Raw genomic sequence first — 25,274 nt, forward strand, 5'->3', positions numbered from 1 at the left:
GATGATAAGGGTAAAGAGGTTATCGGACCTAGCTCGCATAAGAATGGAACAACTAGGTGTTTTAGGTGTCAAGGGTTTGGTCACTTTGCCCACCAGTGTGGCATGAGAGAGGGCACCAAGGTGTTCCTTATTAATGGGCAAGTAGAAGTAGTACACCCAGAAAGTGATGGTCAGAAGGAAGAATATGAACTAGTAGAAACCCCTAGTGATGAGGAAGAGGGAGCGGAAGAGTCTATGACCCTTTCAGTTGTGCGTCGCGCCTTTACACAAGCAAATAATAGCGATAGTTGGCGCCGTTGTCTTGTTCCTATTCAATTTGTGTCATAAAGCCACATTTTGGTGTAATGCTGTTCTTAGGAAGCCTATCGATCTTGTCCCTACGTCACTATCCCATAGGCCATCAGAGTCTGCAGAGTCCCTTGTGCATCACATTCATTCATGGCATCAAAAAATCAGGCAGAAGACCATGACTAGTAATGAACATTACACACTTTCTGCTGACCAACATAAATGTTTCAAGGAATTCAATGTAAGGGACTGTGATGGTCCGTATCAGGCCAGAGCGGTACCCTCAGGGAGCCGTTCGTAAATTACAAGCGCATAGCGCTGGACCATTCAAAATTATAAAACGAAACGGTCTTAATGCATATGTGGTAGATCTTCCACCCTCCATGGAAATTAGTTCCACATTCAATGTAGAGGATCTAGTTGCATTTCAAAGGGCCACTGATGCATTGTCCAGCCTTTCATCTAACCATCCTGATTTTCCAGACTTTTCCCTTGATCCATGGCCCTTTCCCTACCCATCTTCCCAGCCTCTACCTTCCATACCTACCCTTTCCGACCCATCGTCCCATACCCTTCCCGACTCATTTTCTCAGCCTCTACCTCCTATACCTACCCTTCCCACACCCAGAGAAGAGATATATGATATTCTGGACCATCAGATAAAATCCACGTCGAACGGCGGGTTTCAGAAGTACCTGGTTAAGTGGCAGTCACGCCCAGCTTCAGACAGTATGTTTCACTGAGAAAGAGCTTCAAAGACTTGATCCTAACATCTTGGAGCGGTTTAGGAGTTTTGTTTCGCCAGTGGCGAAATCTTCGCAGCTGGGGAGAGTTGATAGGGACATCATGCTCACACGCACGCCCCCTACACGTACGCAAGGAGGGCCCCACCATTGATCTAGATCAATGACGACGTCCAGGAAGGGCATCCTAGTTATAGGACTGCGGTGGTAATAACAAAATTTCTCATACATACTAAATTTGCCAAAATTAAAAATATGTATTAAATCGAATATTCTAAGCATTCCAAATATGCATTCATTTACAAATTGGAACATGTTTATGGTGGTGTAACGGTCCACTCTTTGGTGAGAAGTTGTATCGAACTGTCTAACAAATTAACCTTAAATTGACTACAAAATGTATATATTTAATTTTCTAAATATCTAATTTATATACTTAACAATTTAATATCTTTCTCCTAGTAGTTCTTTAAAAAAATGAAATTAAATTTAGGTAGATGGCGTTGCCAATTTCGGGCTGACTTGGAGGACCAATCTATGCCCCAAATTAGCCTCAAATTCATGCAATTTATTGTCATTATCCCACTTATGTATTAGTGGACATTTATTGGATAGTGAATCATGAAAAAAACCAAAAGGCCCAATTTTAAAAAATAAGAGTACACCGAATAACAATTAAAAACTATTCGAATAATTTGATTTTGGCATTGTGAGTTAGCAATTGCAGTTTATAATTTAATTAGTAAATTTTAAGTTAATATGTCTTTGGTACAATTTTTTATGGCCTCAAATTAGGTGAGACTTGGATTGTGAAGTGTAGCACACATGTCAAAATTTTTTGGGCCCCACGCATGATGAATGTGTTATATCTAAACCGTCCATTCATTTGACGAGATTGTCTTAAGACTTGACACGAAAAATAATACAGATCTAATTATCAAGTGGACCACACTGCAAAAAGCAATGGGGGATTGAACGTCTACCATTGAAAACTTTTTTGGGATCACATGACCTTTAGATCAATATAAAATTTGTTTTTCCTCTTCATTCGGGTCTTTTTGACCTTATGAACAGATTGGATGGAAAATAAATGTTACGATGGGCCTACGAATTGTTTAACGGTGAAAATCATCACCTCCGCTGCTATTTTTGGTGTGGTCTGGACGATCTTTGGATACGATTCATTTTTTAGGTAATGCTATAAAATAATATTTAAAAATAGATGAACGGTGTGGATATAAGAAATACATCACTGTGGAGCCTATAAAACTTTGATCTCCTTTGAACCGTTCGTACAACTCAGAGCTCGAGGAGTGTCAGCGCTCGTCTCAGCGTGACATGTACCTACAGCAGTATTAAAAAAAAAATGGGGAGAGAGGGAAACGAAAAGAGGGAGAGAGAGAGAGAGAAGAAGAAGGAGGAGGAGGAGGCCGCAGCAGGGCCGTAGCAGGCCGAGAAGAGGAAGAAGAAGAACAAGAAGCAGACGAAGAGAGAAGAAGCAGAAGAAAAGACACGAAAAAGGTAAGGGTTTTTTATTTATTTTCCTTTTTTTTTTCCAAGGCCCGTAACAGCCGTTACGGGTCAGTAACGGCCGTTACGCCCGTAACGGGCGTTACGTGTACAGAATCACGCTCACACGCACGCCCCCTACACACGTACGCAAGGAGGAGGGCCCCACCATTGATTTAGATTAATGACGACGTCCAGGAAGGGCATCCTAGTTATAGGACTGCGTTTTGGTTTGTTAGAGTGGACCCGATAATCATGTGAATCCCACCATGGGTTCTCATGATCATGACCCACTATTCTAATTAATCTAGTACTTTGGGATTTGCTTATTGTTATTAGGAATATCATGGACGGTATAGATTGCTTTGATTAGTTGGTTATTTTTTATTACTTCGTCTCCAAGTAATAGGTTGCGCACATGGCGCGAGTTTTATGGTATAGGGTTTTATTATAAATAGATACCCCTTGTAGTCTTTTTTTTTCTCATTAAAGATTAATAAAAATTCCTGCATTTTTCTACTTCTTAAGTTGTGGAAATCCAATTGGGTTTGAAACTCTCCCTTCCTTGAAGGGCTCACTATCGTGGTGCGAAGCCACATCTATCCTGATTCGCCCCCACCTTCTTCCATCCATATTTCTCTCTTCCTACAATCATCTACGGATACGGGGGCGTAATGGCCCGTAACAGCGCAAATTTTTTTTTTGCCAAAAAAATATGAAAAAATATGGATTAAATCTGGAATATTCTAAGTATTCCAAATATGCATTCATTTATAAATTGGAACATGTTTATGATGGTGTAACGGTCCACTCTTTGGTGAGAAGTTGTATCGGACTGTCTGATTAATTTTTTAACTAGGTAACTTGAATTTGACTACAAAATTCATATATTTAATTTTTTTTAAATATGTAATTTATATACTTAACAACTTGATATCATTTCTCCCCATAGTTCTTTTTAAAAAAATGAAATTAAATTCAGGTAGATGGCGTTGCCAATTTGGGGCTGACTTGGAGGACCAATCTATTCTCCAAATCAGCCTCAAATTCATGTCATTTATTGTCATTATCCCACTTATAAATTGGTGGACATTTATTGGATAATGAATCATAAAAAAAAAAAAAAAAAAATCAAAAGGCCCTATTTTAAAAAATAAAAGCTCACAAATTAACAATTAAAACTATTCAAATAATTTAATTTTAGCATTGTGAGTTAGCAATTGCAGTCCACAATTTAATTGTCAAATTTTAAGTTAATATATGTCTCGTGTACAATTTTTTAAGGCTCGAATTAGGCGGGACTTGGACTGTGAAGTGTAGCACACGTGTCAAAGTTTTTTGGGCCCTACCCATGATGAATGTATTATATCCACACCGTCCATCCATTTTGCCAAATAATTTTAGGGCATGAGCCCAAAAATGAGGCACATCCAAAGCTCAGGTGGATTGCACCATAAAAAACAACAATAATTAAATGTTCACCGTTAAAATTTATTGGGGCTAGAAAAGTTTTAGATCAAGTTGACATGTGTGTTTTCCCTTCATCCACGTCAATGTGACCCAATTAATAGGTTAGATTGATAATAAACATTACAGTGGACTTTAAGAAAATTTTAATGGTGAGCATTCTATAACCACTATTTTCTATGGTGTGGTCCACCTGAGATTTGGATATTATTAATTTTTTGAATCCTGACCTAAAATGACGTGGCAAAATGGATGGACGATATAGATAAAAAATATACATCATAGTGGGGCCCACTCGGATCTGATCAGATATGGAAAATAAACATTACCGTGCGCCCTACAAATTATTTAACCGTGAAAATCATTATCTCTGTTGCTATTTTTGGTGTGGTCCAGATGATCTCTGGATATAATTCATTTTTTGGGTGGTGCTCTAAAATGATCTCTGAAAATAGATGAACGGTGTAGATGTAATAAATACATCACTGTGGAGCCCATACAACTTTGATCTCCTTTGAACTGTTCGTACAACTCGGAGCTCAAGTGTCAGCGCTCGTCTTTGCGTGACACGTACCTACAGCAATATTAAAAAAAAAAAATGGAGAGAGAGGGAAACGAAAAGAAAAAAGAGGGAAAGAAGAGAAAAGAAAAAAAGAGGGAAAGGGGGAAAGAAGAGATTGAGAGAGAGAGAGAGAGAGAGAGAGAGAGAGAGGAAGAAGAAGAAGAGGAAGAGGAAGAAGCCGCAGCACTCAGCAGGGCGCAGCCGCAGCTGCTCGAGAAGAAGAAGAAGAAGAAGAAGAAGAAGAAAGAGAAGAAGAAGAAGAAGAAGAAAAGAAAGGAAAAAAATGTATGTTTTTTTTTTTTGTTTTTTGTTTTTTTTTTTTTTAGGCTTAAGTTGTGGAAATCCAATTGGGTATGAAACTCTCCCTTCCTTGAAGGGCTGACTATCATGGTGCGAAGCCACATCTATCATGATTCGCCCCCACCTTCTTCCATCCATATTTCTCTCCTCCTACAATCATCTACGCTTTAAATCCATCCTTTATTGCAGTCGTTTTTCTCTCTACAGCAAATTTCCAGAATTTGGGCGTACAGGTGGGCTGAAATTTCGGCGGAGCACCACGTACAAACTGTGCATCAGATCGAGCTGAAATTTGGGAGTTTTGGAGTCCACCCCTGGCCAACCAGGGCCAAGCTGGCCTTTTTTTGAATAAGGGGCCATACACACGTGCAGCCGGGATCACACGCACGTGCGTCTGGGCCATTGTTGCTGTCCACACGTGCGGTACCTCTCTGGTTCGTCTCTCCTCTCTTTCACTTCTCTTTCGCCTAAAATCCCTAAACCTAATCCTAAATTATTCAAATCCTCAATTTTATGCCCTTTCTTCAACCTTAGGGTTCCCCGAATTGAAATTTCTGAATTGCTTGGATTGAGGGAATTATTTCTGTGCATGTGTGGATGAATTTACCCTCCTTTGATTCTTGTTTGGTCTATAGTTTTGATTGATCCGGCCCTAGCATGTGTAGGCCTGGATCCGCATAAGATTTCCCTTGATTGAGTGTTTGAACTTTTGTGTGGGATGTGGAATTTTGTGTAATTGTTTCTAAACTAGTGTGATCTAAAGCCTAAAAATCTTGTACATCATACTTGAATTTCATGTCCTGCATCAGTATATGTCTAGGACTTGAAGTTCAGGCTTTAGTTTGGATGTTGAAGAAGAAGTTTAGCATTAAAATTTTTGGTAGGTTACTCTCAAAGTATACACAGCTTTTCAATTTTGACTAGTGTGGCTGATGGCTCAGTAATCCAAACAATTGGTCTACTGTGGCCTGCTTTTTATGGATAATATTCCTATAAAATCTCCTAGATTGGAAGATCCCAGCTACCAATAGTTGCATCTCTTCTTAACAGTATACCTGACAGGCCACAACTAAAAGGTCAAGATTATTGTATAAAGAGGCATAATCCATGCTTGGCGAAAACATGTCTATACTGTCAAAGAAGTGGACCATGTATCGTAAGCCCTCTACTTTTCAATGTAAAGTGCATCGAGAATTATAGGGATAATCTCATGATGCGCTGTTTCCACGAATTAAAAAAATTAAAAAAAAAATTAAAAAAATCCTCCATAGATTAGTTACTAGATAACTAGAGATACATCATAAATTACTCGTAGCCAAGGGAAATAAGTTGTGCAGCAGAGTAATCACATCCGTAGGAAATATACCTTAGCAGGGCTTTGATTAAATAACAAGTCCCCCAACAATGCCTTGTCAAGATCAATAGCAGTTGGAGGGCAGTCGTTCCCATTCGCATACAACAATTTCTGAGCTGCCCGCATCAGATCATTTAGACCAGGCTGAAATAGCAGGAACCAAAAGTAATACAAATCAAACATTGAATATCTGAAATAAATGATATATTTGTTCCATCTATGAGTATATCAAAATGCACTGAATATTATCGCATGGAGAGGGAATAGCCTAATAAAGGTGCAAATGCATAAACCAAGAGGTGCGCACAAGAGTTCTAGGCAGTGAGTGACAATGACTATTATCATTACCAATGAAGAGCAGATGACACAGATGTTCCAAGACTCACCCCTCAGAAGCAGTGCTCACCAAAGTTTTGAATAAAAATATCGGTGGGTGTATCAGGGCATATCAAACCCATATCTGATAATGCAGGCCCATAGTGGCCTTTTTTTTTCTTTTTTCTTTTTTCTTTTGACAACATCATAATCCATCTTTTTCTTTTCTTAAAAAAAAATAAAAAATAAAATTAGCATGCATTCCGTGGTGTATCAAACAATTCTTTGATAAGAATGTTGACTATCAGCTTGGCCAGCTGAAAGTTAACCAAATAGGTGGGTCCTAGTCAAAGACAAATCAAGCATGGTCGGGTGGATTAGGGCCCATTACATATGAATACAAGAAAAAAAGAGCGATCATTTACCCTTCTTCAAATATATCCCAAAATGATCTTTTCTGCCTTCAATTTATCGAAACCCATCCAAATCTTGTGTTTTGATCATCAAGATAAGCCTAGATCTAGTCTGAAATTAGTTTCAAACCTACCTTCATGCTTGAAATGAAGAAAGAAGAGGAAAAAGGAGAGATTTTGCAAAATAAAACTTTTAAAATGGGACCTTATGGCTGTATCGGCTGCAATGGCCTTGTCTGCTATGGGGCTTATTGGTCTGTATCGGTTGATACAGTCCATTTTTTTCCTTAACGGATTGGTTCACCAGTGTCACGTAACAAGGGTGACCAATATGGTTACGATATGGTTGATATGGGCATATCTTAACCAATATTTGAAATCATAGTACTCACATCTCGACATGTGCTGATCACTCAGTTTGTACAAATCATGCGCATTGCAATTGTGCCACTCCAATGTACAGAATCTGAGGTAAAAGCATGTGTTCCAATTTACCAGGGAAAGTACTCCTTTTACCCTAATTCTGAAATCATCCTTGCTAGCATTTTATACCCCAACCCACCCTGTCCAAAGCAAGCTTTGGCTTGTGGGTATCTCAACTAATGAAATCATGTTAACTCATATGGGGTCCACCCTAATACAAATTGTTCCTAACCATCCGTTTTTCTCATACATGTGCCCTTCTGGATGAGCAGACTGGCCCTGTTAAGTGGAATAACTTTTTAAGCTTCCAAGGGTGGGGTTACATACTGAAGAATGGCCAGATTCTCACACTATGCCACATCAGCCTGTTTCCGCAAAGTGCAACTACTATCTCATGTGCATTGGTTCCATTGGCAGAGTCCTTCCTGCCTTGTAAGAAATTACTTCAGAATGCCTATGTTTCCTCAACTTATCAAGCTCGTGCCTCTCATGGTCTAAACTCCAAGAGTAAATCTTAATTTCACTTCCTCAAAATTTTAGCGCAATTGGAACTAAATTCTGGTAGTCACTCCACTATCATATTCCATTATTTATGTCTAACTTTCACACCAGCCAAATTGCTCCACTTTAAAGTTAATGCTAATAAAATTACATAAATCAAGAATATATCGATCCTGGCTGTCACTAGAAACACTTGGTTATTCAACCACATGAACTGAGCTCTTCCTGTAGGGAGATTAATTGGCTGATGCTTGTGGACGCAATTCAAGAAGTTGATCATGCTTCTTGTAATTTCACTGCTTCTTTCTTCTTGAAGGAGAAGCAAAGTCTTTTTCTTTTTCGAAAAAACCTGTAACAGACAGTTGTGGAGACCATAATAACCATTATAGGTCACTTTTTTTTTTTTTCACAACAGCAGTTATGACCCTGTAACGTGTAACCAATGTTGTCATGTGTGATCACACAATCACATACATTGGCTTAGATCACGTGTGATGGTCACATATGCCATGGCATACTAAAGTATGCAAAGGCATAATACTCTAGTATGCATTGGCATAATGGCCAACGGTCGTATGTCTTATACATTGTAATAAGTTGTAACTTCTATTGTATATAACAACTCATCAAGATTCAAGTTATCAATAAAACTTCTTTGTAGTTTTTAATAATTAATTCTCTCTTAGTGCAATTGTTGATTTTTTAAATTTGTTTTGTATAATATAACTAAACTTATAAATGGTCTAATAGTCAAGCAACAATGAAATAGGTAAAAATATCCAATCCAATCACTTGTAGTAATTAGACATAGTTTTCCTTAATTTTGTTAGAATTTTTAATGATTTTTATTTTCATTTTTAAAAAAAATTTCCAAAAAAAAAAAAAAAGCCATCAACCTGACCAATTACTCATGCAATTATATGCGATTTGACAACATTGCATGTAATGGTTGCCACTGTTACGATTACGGCACACCTTGCCCATGCTCATTCCAACAGCTTCTAGCTCTATCCAACTCTTCCCAAAGATGAGGTCTCAAATACGGACTCTTCATACCATACATCAATTTAAAATCCCATCTGTGCAACCTCTTCATAGAACAACAAATAAACTGAAGCATTCAATAGAACATACATAAATTGTATAGAGACTGTTATAGACATCTTTAGACAAGGCTTCCATGTTCCGTATCACCACAATACCACCCAAGGTCTCTACTACTTCCAAAGCCACCCAATCACAATAACAGTGAAATTACATGTGTTTACTCAGCCCCCTGCCAATAACTTACTTCCGCTTCATGAGACAACCAATTGAGCCCTTTGTCATTTTCAAACTTCACTTGCATTGTTTTCTTTCTAAGAGCAAACTAGCCGTCCCACATTCTAGGTAGGGAAAGTGAGAGGGCTAGTCCAATAACTTGGACTTCCGCTTCATGAGACAACCAATTGAGCCCTTTGTCATTTTCAAACTTCACTTGCATTCTTTTCTTTCTAAGAGCAAACTAACCCTCCCACATTCTACATAGGGAATGTGAGACCTTTTTCTTTTCTTTTTTTTTTGAAAAAAGGGCAAGGAATGTGAGGCTTCACTTGCATTTTTTTCTAAGGGCTCCCTAGCGTTGAGTATTCTTACGATCTCCTCTCCCATGATTCTTCTTGCACTATGCCTTACCTGAATTTCCATGCTATCGTAATTTTAATCAAAGAATATAAGATTTCAAAGTTTTCTCTTACCTCTTATACTTATTTTGGAATACAACATTTCTCCCTTGGAGAGTTTGACTTCTCCTTGCCTTTGTGGAACTTAAATGGCACGCGGATCTCCTCCTTGCCATAGCCAAAGAATACGCCAAACATCTTCCTTATGCGATCTATTAAGCCACTGAACCATGAATGGCTTACACTTTCCCTGTCATTGGTGCAAATAATCATTAATCTTCATCCTTCCCTTGAAGCAGTTCCTCCTGTTCCATATCCACTGCCCAACTCTTCCGTCTTGCCCTGCCCTAGTAGCTTGATCCACCAGCTTCTGAACAATCAAGGGTTTTGCAGGTAAAACACACAGATAAGTCTCTGATGGATTCTTCCCTCTAAAAGATTTGCATGAGGTGACGATTACAAATAGCGTCCATTATTGGGAGAGCTCTTCCTCCTCTATTCCAGACGTCACATGCCTTTCCTCCTCAGGAGATTTTCTTCATTGTCTCTCTAAACTTGGCCTGAGGGATGGTCTCAGGCTTGAAATCTAGGCCCGGTGTTCAGGCCAGGCTGGGCCAGGGTGAATGATGAATAGTAGCCCAACCCAATCTGACATGTTGCCTTGGTGTATTCCATATAGTACACCGGTCTTAACAACGTAGGCTAAAGAGTCTGTATACTAGTGTGTAAAGTAATACTTGGTACTCCAGTAGAGTGATGGATGATACCAGGCACTTAGTTGTCCAAATTTTGGACCCCACTTTAAATCGAAAACAACAGATCGATACACTCATTTAAAGTCCATGCATTGGATGGATGATCAGGTGGGACAGACTTAGTTAATGAATGACCTTACTTTATACAGGTATGCCACAGAAAAACTATGACACTCTAGAAGAGCATGATGGCCCACAAACACACACTCACCAATTGTACATCAATTGAATATGTATCATTAATGTAACTTATCCTAAACTTAGATCCACTTTGGCCTGGCGATATAGACCAGCCCTAGCATCTTTACCCCATTAGGACCTGGGCCAGGGATTACAGCTATAGGGCAGGCCTGGGCCAACCTCAGCCTAACCCTAGCCCAGCCCACTGCCACCCTAACTCCAATCTACCTCCACCTTGGGAGATTTCTTCCTGTATTCCGGTCATCACTTGCCTTTCCGCCACCTCGACTCCATACCCTTTCTCCTTTCATTTGAGCACCATTACCCAACCTGCCTTGATTTTCCAAAACTCCCCACCTGTAGCATCTCTTTACTTCACTCCTCACCTTGAAAGAGAGCTACTTCAGCTAGCTTGCTCTGTTTCTTAATTATTAAAAAGCGTTATATTCAAAGAGAAAGAAAACTACAACCAGCAAACAAGGGCCAACAGAAAGCAAAACCTCCCAAACCACGGCTGGCCACACAAACACCCATAACCATTAACCACACCCAGCCAACTCAAAACAAGGCCTGAAACAACAAAAGCACACGAACCACAGACAAACTACAGTTAAGGATTGCAGAGTCATCCAGCAGGAAACTAGCACAAACAGCACCAGATTTTGCCAAAAGGTCAGCCTCCCTGTTAGCTTCTCCAGGCTCATATTTAAAGAAGATCAGGTTATTGATTTTCAAGTCAAGAAACTCCTCCACCTAGTTTACTCTCTACAGCCCTACTATTGTCCAGTTAGTTAAAAGTAATTTGGTGCCTTGATCCTAGTATGGTCCATGTAGTTGGAAGTAACTTGCTTCCATGGTTGACCAACTTGCATTCTGCAAACAGCACAGTTCATTCATTTGATCTCCAAATGATTGCCTGAAATTTGGGGAAAACAAATAGCTCATTTCAAGTCCAGGTACTGTTAGAAATTCACGTGCATAGAAGGTAATAGCAAACAAGGGACATACCACAAACAGCATAGAATGCAAAGAGAATGAATACCAGAGCACATCACTTGCGTATTTAGCCGGGGAAAAAAACTGACATAAGATGGATGCACCAACCAAAGCCTAGATAAACATGGATAGTTACAGTTACACTACACATATAAGGTTATGACAATCAGTAACCATGGTTATCATAACCACAGAGTTCAGCTAGAGCATAAAATTCCTCATTCGTTTTCAGCATCTTGGCAGATATTGAAGTTTGAAGCGAACCTGCTGAGAAAACATATCAAGAGTACTCTGTCCACTTGTCAGCATCGCTGCAGATATAAAAATAGCTTTTGCAACCTTAAATGGAAATTCCTCCATAGCATATGAGATGCATGCACCACCAAAATCATGTCCCACCAAAATCACCTGCATAAATAGCTAACAAGATTAATCTCCAAGGATCTTCAGTTAATTACATTATGAATAAGTGCAACAACAACACAGCTCTTTATTCAAATTAAAGACGATATCTATGATCTCTGAAGTCCTCCACATTAAACTAAATTGTTGTTTTAATAGAATTTAATAAGACAGCAGAAAGTGTCACCAGTGGATATATTCCCAAAGAACACATTTCATGATACATCAAAATTCATCTTCGCATCAGTTACAATGATGTTTGGAATCCATCGAGGCTCCTGAAACATTTGTACCTTCTTGCAGTTTTGCATGTGCTCTGTACATTATTCTGCCTGCTTTTTATCAACATATTATGTTCAGATTCAAATCTCATAAGCTGATACAGACCAATTATGGAACAAACCATTAAGAGTCATGGTCCTGCTTTTTGTAGCCTTGCTTATGCTTGCTTGGTCCTGCTTTTTGCAGTTTTTCATGTGCCTTGTGCATTATCTTGTCTGCTTTTATCAACAAATTATGTGCTCGATATGTCCTGCTTTTTGCAGTTTTTCATGTGCTTTATACATTATTTTGTTTGACAAAATATATTCAGCTTTGAATCTCATAAGCCTTTCCTGGTCCTGATTTTTGCAGTTTTGCATGTGCATTGTACACTTTCTTCTCTACTTTCTAACAACTACATATGTCCAGATATGAATCTCATAAGCCTCCCAAAGTGACCCTTAACAATGTCTTGGGCTGAAAATTGATGGGAGCAGAGAGAGTTAGAGACATGTTTCTCAGAGAGAGAGCTGGGTGGATGAAAAAGATGTGCCTTTATAGAGTTCTATATGGTTGCCACATACTAACCAAACTGAAGAGGAAATTTTATAGAATGGCCAAATGACCAGCCATGCTTTAATAGGACAGAATGTCGCGCAGTCAAGGCACAACATTTTCATAGGATAAGCGTAGCTGAAATGAAGACATTGAGATAGATATGTGGCAAGAGGAAGAAAGATATAATTAGAAATGAAAACATACAAGGGAACACAGGAGCAGCACCAATAGGTAACAAGATAAGGGGAAAGTAGTGTTAGATGGTTTGACCATGTGCAATCAGTTAGGAGTAAGTTGGTTCAGTTGATGGCTCTAAAAGGGCAAGGGCCCAAAATGACATGGGTGGAGATAGTAAGAAGTGATTTGAGGACATATGGTTAACAGAGGATATGGTCCTTGATAGAGTAGAATAGCTGAACAGGATCCCAGTAGCCGACCCCAATTAGTTGGGATAAGGCTTAGATGATGATGAAACATGCATATGGTTGCAACTTGCAAGAAGTGTTCTGGTAGTCTCCATCCTCACCGATGCAACTTGAATTAGTTGGACAAAAGATATGCATCCAACAATAACAGTCTGGGCCGATGATGGTAAGGCATATTTACAAAAACCAGTAAGGAACCACACATGCTCCTGGCCAATTTAACATCCAAAGCAAACAAAAAGAACAAGAGGAGAAAGCAATAATGTCTACCTCTATCATACAAAAAGGATCATTTTCTCTCTGCTAATTTGGAATACTGGAGGCATGCGTTAGCAGGAAGATGAATGTAGTAAAATGGACACTGTAAAGAGTTTTCTAATTGAGATACATGAATTGTGGACTTTACATGTTTACTGTCCAAAGAGCAAGAAAGAGATCAACTTATTCACGTTACACATATGAAATAGCAAACGTGAAGTTCCACGCACAATTGTGCAAATCGACAAGAATTTCTAGGAGAAATATCACCTGGAACATTTTCAAGCTAGCGTGTATCTTATAACTTGAAACAAATAGAAATCTCTAGAAGCTTTTTAAATGAATGATGAAGCTTACCAAATGGGCATGTGGAACAGAATACAAATGCTTGACCAAGCAAGGAGTTCCTTTTGTCTTTCCTTGAAAGGAAGCAAGGGGTTCAATTTTGGGAAGTTGAACTGTCAATTAGTTATTTATCAGGCCTGCATTATACCCATCTCTTGCCTATGAAATTTAGTAGTGGACTATTAACGTGCATTGGTAGATTCTTACATGGTGTGTAACCATGCCAATTTGCCTTTTAAAGATGCAATCTGTAGTTCATAAAGCATAAGGGAGTTGTAAGGACTTGTTTGGAAAAGATTAAAAGAATGAACCTTCTGCCCATCTCCGAGCTTTTCGAGGAAATCAGTAAGTGGCTTTACATATTGGGAAAGACTCGTAATACTGTTTGTATCAAATGAATGAATCCCAGAACCAGTTAGGTCTATGGCATCAACTTTGAAACCACCCTCCTCTAGAAGCGCTATGGTTTTATACCAACACCAAGCACCAAAACCACCTCCATGGACAAGAATAAAATGGTTGGTCTCCAGATCATCAATCTTTAGATCCTGTTACAGGAAGTAAATGGAAAATTAATGAAAATTTCAGCGATGGGAGGTGAGCTAATAAAAAAGCCGGTAGCAAACTCCTAAAAAAAATGCATATACATTCACTCCCAGGCTTCCCTCTTGAAGCATTTTTTAATGCTTATAAGCAATAGCATCTAGCCATAACACGATTGAATCATGTTCTAAAGCTTTCTTCCTATAATGCAGCCAAAAGCAAGGTGAAGCAAAAAAGGAAAATGAGCAATGAGTTAGCTCACTGTTTAACCTGCAAAAAAATAACTAGAAATGAATGAAGGAAAAAACAGAGAGAATGCAGTACACAAATGGCATATCAAAGATGGGCAGTGGCATATCAAAGATGGGCACTAGGGATTGTTCAACAAAATTTTATATGAACTGCAATAACATACTGCAAATGTTCTATCACACAAGAAAAGAAATTTAATATGTACGCATATATAACCCAACTGACAGATTAAGAACTGAGATGATTATCGTAGAAGTACGTTCCCACACCTCAGCCCTATATAGACTGGGTCAAGCCTAAATACATATTCATACCCACAGCAAAGGCCCCTGCTGCAACCATTCCGTTGGGCAAAAGTAAGACTCAAGCTGCTGGGCAAAAATCAGTGGCAATTCACAGCATTAATGCAATCGGATATCAAGTTTCATATGGTCAGATACAGAATAGGAAAACCGAATAAGTCCAAATTGATATCAGCTGAGCATACTAGGGTTTGGTACCATAGGATACTCTCTCAGCAAACATCCAGCACCCTTTTCATCACAAACTGGGATAAGTAGACTCCTCGGTCCTTGCAACAGAGCCATACAATATGAAGCTAGCATTGGAGACTTATTACCAGACTACAGGTGTATGCATTGACCACAGCAAATATCAGGTTCAGCAAACCCTCCAAATCTAAGTTCTCAGTATAAAGGTACGACAAAGAATCATTGTTGCTCATAAATTTAAACATGCTGAAGCACTTCAAAAAAAAAAAGATTTAATAGCTCCCAAAAATCAGAATGCCTTCCAAGCAAAAGTTTAATTTGCCGCCCAATTGGTACAATTCTATAGATGTTAAACAACTAAGAGATCTAGAATTCAAAATAATGGTAGTTTCAGATTCCAAGTCTCTAGGAAGGGGAATCCTTTAACCTTATCTGAGTATCCTAGTATCCAACTTAGATACCCCATGCTTTTGTACGATCCAAGCATTTATTGTCCATAGAGGAAGTGAAGGAAATAATTTTTCAAATCTATTCTACCATGAAAGAATGAAAATTCCACATTGATCTGCATCCATTGATTATTTTTTAAATTCTTCTTTGGCAATGAAATTTATTTTTCTTTTCTGAAAGGAAACAAAAATTCCCAAATCCTTTTCTTTTATTGAATGGCAAAGAGGGTTGGAACACAAAAAAGGAAAGCAAGGATGACAAGAGATCATCCCAGTCCAAAAGGACTAAAGTCCATGACCCGTTGACACCCAAAATCTTCTCCCATATCCCATAAAAACTATTAGGTCAGTTTGGTTTCCGAAAAAGTTCTATTCGAACAATCTTGTCCAGATAGGGCACATGTCCATGGTCTATCAATCAGCATTGGCACAAATTCCAATGGAAGCAAAGACACTGTTGTCTAAAATGTAGTCATTACTTTATATGAGGCAATCTGGATAAAAAGTTGATGTTAGTCACCTTCCATAAGATAATCAATTGAGTAGCTTTTTTTTGTACATATGAGTGGCACATGTACCACATAGGTTAAACAACACAATGGCCCATTTGGTTACCATTACAGTTCAGTTAAGATTAGACTATTTTAGACATAGCTTGTACAGCTATGGCCTATCGGGATGGCTTGTATTGATAGATTATTCTGTCATATCGATTGATTTTTGTCAGACACCAGGGATAAGGACAGATGGACAATAATACGTGGTTTTTTCAAACACTTGGCACATTGGCACAAGTGGACAATGCGGGGCACTTGAAGATTGATGGTCATGTGTAGCACATGTGGGATGCTCAAAGACGCACAGTGGCAGGTGTGGGATGCTTGAAGATGAACATCAACATATATTATTTACAACATGTACACCTGGGTATTGGCACATGTGGCACCCATTGGGTGCTAGATGGAGGGATGTGGCACATAGGGGGTGTTTGATGACGGACGCTCTCCAACTTATGGCACATTGGCACGTGCACATGTGCCATGCATGTTTACAAAAGATAGTTACTCATATGAGCACCTTATGAAATATAGGCAAAAATAGGCTAAAACCAACTTTTTATCCAAATTTATACGAGGTCACGGCTACTATTTTGGACAAACTTGTATTTGTTTTTATTGGAATTGGTGCCAATTGTGATTGACAAACCAGCGACATGTGCCACTATCCGAGTAGGGCTCTTCGAATCAAACATTTTGGGTAACCAAACAGGCCCTTAGACCTTTTTTGTTCTTTTCTAAAGACTTCTTGTAGAGATCCTAATTGCTCTTCCAATTTGTTCACAAAGGTCCCATTGTTAAAATCCCACCAAATAGTCTAAACCCACCAACAAGTCTCCACAAAGTGCAACCTGTTTTACCATGCCCTAATTCCATGATTCAAGCAGCTTTGGAGTCATCCCTGGCATCCCTACTACCAGTGTTTGAAATATCGATATCGCCTTACATATCGCATTCTTGAGATACGGATACATATCGGTTATCACATGGGATATATCGGTTGTATCGTATAATTTATCGTTGTTGTTGGAAACATTGGGAAATTGCTTGAATTTTTCAATGAAACTTCGGTGACTATTAAAAAAGACATCAATACACACTTATAAATCAAAACATTATAAAAAAAACAAGTACACACAATAGATTTTCTTTGTATGGGGGCCTAATCTATATGCGTTGTCTAACTAAATTGATGCAAGTATATTCAATGTCTATTCATATAATTTATAAATATAAGAAGACGTGTGGAAACACAAGCAATAGATTCAAAAGCAAAAGAAGAATCACTAGATTAGGTTACATACATGTTTGATTTGATATTTGGACACAGATTGCAAATGATTTGCAAGAAATTGGAAATTTTTTATTTTTTTCAAATTTTCCGCAACTTGGCGCATCTCCTCCAAATCTCAAAATTGAATCTCCCAATCCATGATTTTTCATGATTTGTAACAATTTGACACTAATTTAACATGATTTATAAAAAATAAAAGAATCAAAATTCGAAAATACTCATCAGATCGAACACGTGGGATATATCGCACTACTTGTGTGTTTCGTATTGCACTAGTGGGATACAAGATATATCGTGGGATATATCGGACGATATCGTCAATATTTAAAACACTACCTACTACCAACATTTAACTGAATAGCTCAAAAAAGCTCCTCCAAATCTCAAACGGAATATCACAGTGAAAAGACAATGATTTATTAATTCTTCCTTCTTTGGACACATAATGTATCCATCCATGGTCATCACCTCTTTCGTCCTCAACTTGTCCATTGTCAAATCCTTGTCTTTCACTATTAACCATCCGAACGCAAGGATTTCTCGATAGGTCTTGAAATGAGTATGACCAAATTAGGGCAGTGAGACAAAGATTTTAGATAGCGGTTCTAGTGACTTGTTTCAAATAATATTTAGAATGTTAAGAGGCCCTCACATAGTTGCCTTCATCCATTGGCAGGAAGTCAAAGAAAGTTTTCACCACCAAAGTTCCCAGAAGTATCTAGACACTATCGTCATGCTTTTACCAATATTCATCAAGAGAATCAAACTTCGAAGACACTCCTACGGGCCGATGAACTCTAATGTCTTCGTCTCAAGGATTCCTACAAAAACAAGGCGTCCAAATTACCTTGCCTCCCACCATCAAGAAACATTGTACCACTGGAAGCTCCTTTCTCCCAGTCAAAGAATGCGGGAAATCCTAACTTTGCGGATTTATCCCTTTTGGAGAAGGGAGATTCCCTCTTAACACCACTTCTCATATCCACAAATCCCTGCATTAAGCAGACACCAAACTAAAGCACCCTCCCTCCTACAAGCCATATTTACAAGAAATAACTTGCTTCCATAAACATCATCCTCTTTCCCCAAATTGCCAAAGCCACGTGCCCAACAATGCTTGATCCATGAGCTTTTTTCTTATTATTTCTCCTCCCCATGACTTTTGAACCTCCCCTAGTTCACAAGACAACTCGTGTTCTAGATACCTCCCATTACCAAGTGGAAAGCAAGTGCCTGTGGAGAATGTGTGAATGGGTAGGTCTCCATCTAGAGCTGGACATATCTTACCCAATCCGGTGGATCCGACCTGATCAGACCCCATCCGACCCGTTCCGAACCGAACCGACGGCCTGGATCGGTGCGGATCGGGTAGGGCCATTTAGATCCGATATTTTTTCGGATCGAGATCGGGTTGTGGTCAATCCGGACCGATCCGATCCGAAAACCCGATCCGGATGGATCCGGACCGTCCCGATCCGGGGTGGTTCTTATCAATAATTCTAATTTTTATTATGGTATGGTCTAATTAGAGCTTTGGATATGCATCAATATTGGGTTCAACCACTGAAATGATCTGGAAAACCGAATGGACGGCGTGGATAAACCACATGCATTCACGGTGGGCCCCAACAAAGTTTAGTTACTATAATAAGAAGAGGTTCGCTAGTGTACCATATACACAGTTATATAGCTACTGTAGGATAGGATGGGTAATCTAGGCTAGAGGTATAGCTGGAGGTGCATGTCGGGCGAAGACGAGCACTGATGCTCCCTCGAGCGCCGAGTTGTACGAACGGTTCAAAGGAGATCAAAGTTAAATGGGCCCCATAGTGATGTATTTATTAAATCTACACCGTTCATCTATTTTTAGAGATCATTTTAGAACATTATCCAAAAAAAAAAAAAATATCCAAAGATCATGTGGACTACACCACAAACAGCAGCGGAGATAATGATTTTCACCGCTAAACAATTTGTAGGGCCCACCATAATGTTTATTTTCCATCCAATCTATTCATAAGGTCACAAAGACCTTAATTAAGAGGCAAAATAAATTTCAAATTGATCCAAAACTTCTGTGAGGCTTGTGACCCCAAAAAGGCTTTCAATGGTAGACGTTCAATCCCCACTGCTTTTTTCAGTGTGGTCCACCTAATGGTTAGATCTATCTTATTTTTCGTCTCAAGCCTTAAAACTAGCTCGTCAAATGGATGGACGATTTGGATATAACACATGTTCCATGATCAGACCCACAGAACTTGCTGACATAAACCAGCCATGTAGGCACTTTCGTGCACGGCATGCTGCACGTCGTGCTGTACACGTAAATGCAGTTGTAGCCAGTAGCGCCTCGAGTTCCGAGTTGTACGAACAGCTCAAATGGGAGTGGTTGGTGGTCTGTGGGCCCCAAAATGATGTATGTGTTTCATCCATGTCGTCCACCTATTTTTCCAAGTCATTTTACGGTGTGAGACAAAAAATGAGGTTTATCCATATCTCAAGTGGAACACATTACAGGAAACAATGTTGAATGAGCGTTGACCAGTAAAAAACTTTTGGGTGCCATAAAAGTTTTGGATCAATCTATTTTTTATTTTTTCCATCCATCTAGACCTTTATGATGTAATCAACAGATTGGATTTCAAATAAATAGTACATTGGGCATTAGGAGGATTTTAATTGTGGATATCCAATCACTATTGTTTTCCTGTGGTGTGGTCCACCTGAGATTTATATCCCTCTCATATTTTGGGTCAAGTGCTAAAATGATCTTTAAAAATGGATGAATGGAATAGATTAAAAACACACATCATGGTGGGTCCCACAGAGCACCAACCACCAGCCCTGTGGCAAGGGGAGTTGCCAATCCAGTTTCTGCATTTGAGATTAACATCACATGGGCCCCACAATAAAGTATTTATTATATCCATACCGTCCATTTTCGTGATCATTTTAGAGCATTTGGAACAACAAACGAATCATATCTAAAGCTCAAATGGACCACACTGAAAATAGCAGCGAGGATAATGATTTTCACCGTTCAAAAAAGCCGATCCGAATCGTACCCAACCCGATCCGACTTGGCTTCCCTGACCGAGTCGGACTCGGTTCGGGTCAGGCCAACCTTGTGTTGGATCGGTTCGAATCCTGTGTCCCGGACTCGGTCCCGGATCGGATCGGTTCGAATCCTGTGTCCCGGACTCGGTCCCGAATCGGATCGGGTTCGGATCAGGGCAGCTACATTTCGGACCGAATCGAGTTGTACCGAATCCGATCCGACTCGGTCCGATGCCTAGCTCTATCTCCATCCACTTGGTTTCATCATCAAGACTCTCAAAGCACCCGTAAGTTCAAATCCCACGATGTAAGTGATTTTGTCATTTCACCTTTTAAAATAAATAAATAAATAAATAAATAAATAAAAACCTTTTTGGTGTATTTTCAAAAGAATTGCAACTTTTAGGGATCATTTGGCAGCATAGATTTGAGTGTATTTGAGTGCTTTCGGCATCCAAAAGTCATCTCATAACATGGATTCAAAGGTATTTGAAATACACAGTTTTTGTGTATTTTCAAACTACTCTTTTTTTTTTTGCACTGATTCAGAATCAAATGCCCTTTTTGGCTCCTTTTTAAAGGCAAGAGAGTCTCACATGCAACAAGGTGTCGCTAGGCTACTAATCCATTGTACACGTGGCATGCTGATGATACCCAAAAACAATCAAATTAGAGGTATCACTAGAATTACATGAACAGAATTATCCGAACGGTCCAAACATTGGCCATGTAAATCGATGGTTAAAAAACATTGGTAAGTCGCTCGTTTGTGATCCTATGTTAATGGGCCACCCAAGGCTCAAAATTTCATCATTTTTTGGCCAAAGTATATATTTCAATGGGCTTATTACAATCATTCAGTCAAATATCAAATATGTACACTAATTCAGGGTATTAAAGTTGATTTTGTAATCAAATTCAAATTCCTACAAATATAATACAGAATTTCAATGCATTCCTATTTTTGGACACTAATGCATTCCAAATACAAGCTGTCCAACACAACTGAGGATTCAAAATCACATTGATTTGTGATTTGGATTCCAATGCATTCCAAATATAAGCTCCCAAACGAGCCCTTATGGTAATTGATAATGGCATCCCTTCACATACACATTTGCATACGTATCATAGGAGGCGGCAGGCCACACCTATTTCCATGTGGCTAGGCAAGTACCCGTGATCGTGCTAAAGACCCCATGTGCATGTGCGAGCATCTGTAAGACCCCACACTAGGAATATGCACATGGGCTGCTTTGTGGAGTGATCCAGACTGTTGGATTGGAGGGACGTGACGATCGGGCCGTTGGATCATCTGATCGGGCCATTGATCGTGGATCGTCCACACTAGTTTTTCTTAGATTTTATCAGCTTATAAGATTTAGTTTTGTTTATATTATGTATGGAAACCATTATGAGTATTTTTAGTTGATTTTAGTTCAACGAAGGCTATTTTTGTCAAAATTCACAAAACAGGGTGTTTATTGTAATTTTTTTAACTTTCTCGGAGCTATAAAAGAGGGTGGGCGTGTGACCCTCTCCCTCATTGGATCTTGTGACTTTTTTGGTTTAAAATAAAAAAGAAAGAGAGAAAAAGCTTTTGCTTTCTTCTTCCTATCTTTATGAAATTTGAAGATATTTCCATGTAATTTGGAATGGAGATTGATGTGAAGCTAATCTTCATCAACGGAGGTACGAGGTCTCCAATCTATCCCCAGATCACCATCTCTTTTCCCCTCCAAGCCATTTTCTTCAGGTTCTTCAATTCTCCCATCCTAAGCCGTCATCTTCTCTTAAACCCATCTTTCCCTTACCTATCTTGATGCGGACATCATTGGTGCACCCTTTAGAGTGTACCAGAGGTGGAGGCATCACCGACAGCGTACCGGAGCGGATGAGTTGATGTGGATGGACATTGGGTCCATCGGACCCATTTTTTAACGCGCTACGAGTGTAGGAGCGACATGACCACACCCTGACCATAAATCCATAAGTCGGATTTCACACCCTACCACACGAGTGTTTTAGTTTTAGGCGTTTTTGTTCTTTTTCCTATTTCAGGGGCTCTATTACACTTTCGTTATTTTTCGCTTTTTTTTGGTTATTTTTCTTATTTTCAAGGGCTTTAGTGCACTTTTACTTTTTCCATTGCTTATGTATGCGTTGTGAGAAACCCTGTTTTGATTATTATTGAATGAATAGAAATTCGTCTCTTTTCTTCCTCTTTATTCAAGATATTAGGGTTTCAGGATTGGCCCTTGGGTGTTGAGGATTCCACCCCGATTTCAAGTTTCCTTCTTTCTAGATCTTCAAGGTGCAAGAAAAAGTAAGAATCATCCTCTTTTTCTTTGACGACAAAAGGACCTGTACTTTCTTCATCTCGAACCTTTCATTCTTTACCCCTTTCGTTCTTCTCTGGATATCCCCTTTCTAGTTTGAACGGAAAAGAGAGATGGTGTTAGTCAGTAGAATCAGATCTAAACTTGACTGTGGACTGACTTATGCTAGATCTTGGATATCCTCATATCCCTAAGTCCTCCATTTTTACTGTTTACGCGATTTTATGTTTAGGGGCGTGATCTTGACGAAATGACCTCATCTTTGTTTTAAAATTTACCTAATCCCTCTGACTGGAAACAGTTACTTAATTGATATATTTATTTGAACATTCTTTAACATGATTATACATGCATCTAGGATTAGGTCATCACATGTCCCTACATCAAATTTGGTGTCAGAGCTCAGTTTTAGTGTAAGTCAGTTTATTGTCAATCCGTCTTTGTGGTGAAAATTTTCTATAGAAACCCTTTACCTAAATTTTAAAAAATCATTTAGGTTTCAAGTGGTACACAAGCTAGATGTCTATACTTGATATCAATGAATCCTATAAACGATCGTGAAGATTTCAATAAGTGAGTATCAAGCCTCAATTGGTGATTTTAATCTCTTTAATCTCAAGATATTCAGTCATTAATACTATATAAAATAAAATTTTAAAAAAAAAATGAACAACAAGATTTTAAGCAGCAATTTATGCATGTTCAGTCTCTTCCAGCTCGACCCGCGTGACCGGTTCTGCGAAGGGGACATATTTTGTTGAGTTTAGTCAACCCTTTTTCTAGGTTTTGTTAAGTTCCCATATAGATCTAGGCCATATAAGGTAGTTGCGTTGCATTGGTATCATTGTTTTTACCATTTCTCGCACATAGATCTAGGACCATTCACTTGACATTCCTAGTGTATGCCCACGCGCACCAGTCGTGGATTTGGTCTTCATTACACCATAGACTCCGATCAATTTGCCAAGGCTATGGAGGGCCTAACTAAGAGAATAGATCAACAATTTCAAACCATGAGGGATCATATCGCGTAGCAGTTTGCGCATCAAAATGGTAGGTTCACGCGTCTAGAAGAGAGTTGTGCATCTAGAGGCTGGTATTCCAACCGCCACTGTAGGTGGAGCCCAGGCGACCCCCGACACCGGGGTTGTTGATCAGTCCCAAGTTTTAGGCCCTGGCCCGCCTAGCGATGGTTTGGGCGTAGGCCAGGCCCGTCGGCCTCGCAATAGACACGATGGGGTATATCCATTACCACCCACACATAATCATGATCCTGTTATTCTCGCCCAATGGGAGGGCCATGATGGGGTGCGTCATCAGCACCCCCAAAGATATCATGAGCATGAGGACCCTGTTTCTAGGGTCATGAAGGGCATCAAGATTGATGCCCCCAGTTTTGATGGGAGATTGGACCCCAAAGTTTTTTCCGATTGGTTAGCAGACATGGATCGCTTCTTTGAGTGGCAAGGTCTGCCAGACCCACGATGAGTCGGGTTCGCCAAGATGAAATTGGTGGGCCAAGTAAAACTATATTGGAGAAATGTGTAGTGTCACCGTGAGCGACCTGGAGAGGGGTCAATTCTCTTTTGGATTGAGATGAAAGAGTTGTTGCGAGAGAAGTATGCTCCCCTTTCTTACAAGCAGAGGTTGTTGGATCAATGACACAGTTTGCACAAAGGATCTATGACGGCGACAAAATACATCGCCAAGTTCGATGAATATATGATGAGGTGCGATGTGGATAAGGACTCTGCTGTGGTTCTCTCCCGTTTTCGTATGGGCCTCAGACTCGAGCTTCAGCGGGAGTTCGCACTTCACATGGACACCAGTCTGAAACATGCTTACCAGGTGGTGCAGGAACTGGAGCACTGTGTGCGCCAGTCCAATGTGAGGGGGATTGATTTTTGACCTACTATGCCTAGAGTAGCTCCGCAGGGATCGAGACCCCAGGTCGAAATTCAACCCAAAACTCAACCTGGTACCCAGCCAGTCAACAGAAATCGAAGTAATAATATGGCTGGACCAAGTACTAGGCTAGCGATGCCAGGGCAGTGATACTGTTGTGGTGGCATGGGTCACATCACTGCCGAGTGTTCAAATAAGGATGGGCGCATTGCCTTTGTTTCTGAACACCCACAAAAGAAGTGGCAAATAAAGTTGATGGTGACCAGGGTGATGAGGAGATCATTATCCGCTCCCTTGACCCGGCTAGTGATGCTTGTGAGGTGTGCCTTGATCCAAATGAAGGAAAGCGAAGATTGGTGCAGAACCACCATTTTCCACACTTACGCCAAGCGTGGAGAAAAGAGCTACAAAGTGATCATAGACAGCGGGAGCTGTGAGAATGTAGTTTCCGCAGTTACTTTTAAGTCGCTTGGGGTTGAAGTCAGTCCCTCACCCCAACCCATACAGAGTTTATTGGATGGATGTGACATCCCTCCCTGTGACCCAGCAATGCCTTGTTCCGATTGAGTTTAGACCATACAAAGATAAGTTGTGGTGTGATGTGGTCACGATGGACGTTGGTCATATCATCTTGGGAAGGTCATGGCTCTGTGACAAAGATGTCACAATAT

The 25,274-nt window shown here is 39.6% G+C and overlaps 1 protein-coding gene across 5 annotated transcripts in view; it reads right to left on the minus strand.

Moving 5' to 3' along the window:
- Positions 1 to 25,274, minus strand: part of LOC131229680 (putative methylesterase 11, chloroplastic) — a 69,846-nt gene that overhangs the window by 30,467 nt on the left and 14,105 nt on the right. Inside the window, exons 2-6 of one of the 5 annotated variants that reach the window (XM_058225665.1) lie at positions 14,826 to 14,879; positions 14,028 to 14,264; positions 11,732 to 11,875; positions 11,514 to 11,581; positions 6,773 to 11,387 (exon numbers count right to left, since the gene is read on the minus strand). In XM_058225665.1, coding sequence (XP_058081648.1) covers positions 11,288 to 11,387; positions 11,514 to 11,581; positions 11,732 to 11,875; positions 14,028 to 14,264; positions 14,826 to 14,879 — 603 coding nt within the window. In that variant the 3' untranslated portion in view covers positions 6,773 to 11,287. Of the gene's footprint in view, positions 1 to 6,235; positions 6,368 to 6,772; positions 11,388 to 11,479; positions 11,582 to 11,731; positions 11,876 to 14,027; positions 14,265 to 14,825; positions 14,880 to 25,274 lie in introns of those variants that run through there. The other 4 variants (XM_058225666.1, XM_058225662.1, XM_058225664.1 and 1 more) reach the window with 4 other exon arrangements.

Source organism: Magnolia sinica, chromosome 16, assembly GCF_029962835.1.
Source record: "Magnolia sinica isolate HGM2019 chromosome 16, MsV1, whole genome shotgun sequence".
In the NCBI taxonomy this organism is placed as follows: Eukaryota; Viridiplantae; Streptophyta; class Magnoliopsida; order Magnoliales; family Magnoliaceae; genus Magnolia; species Magnolia sinica.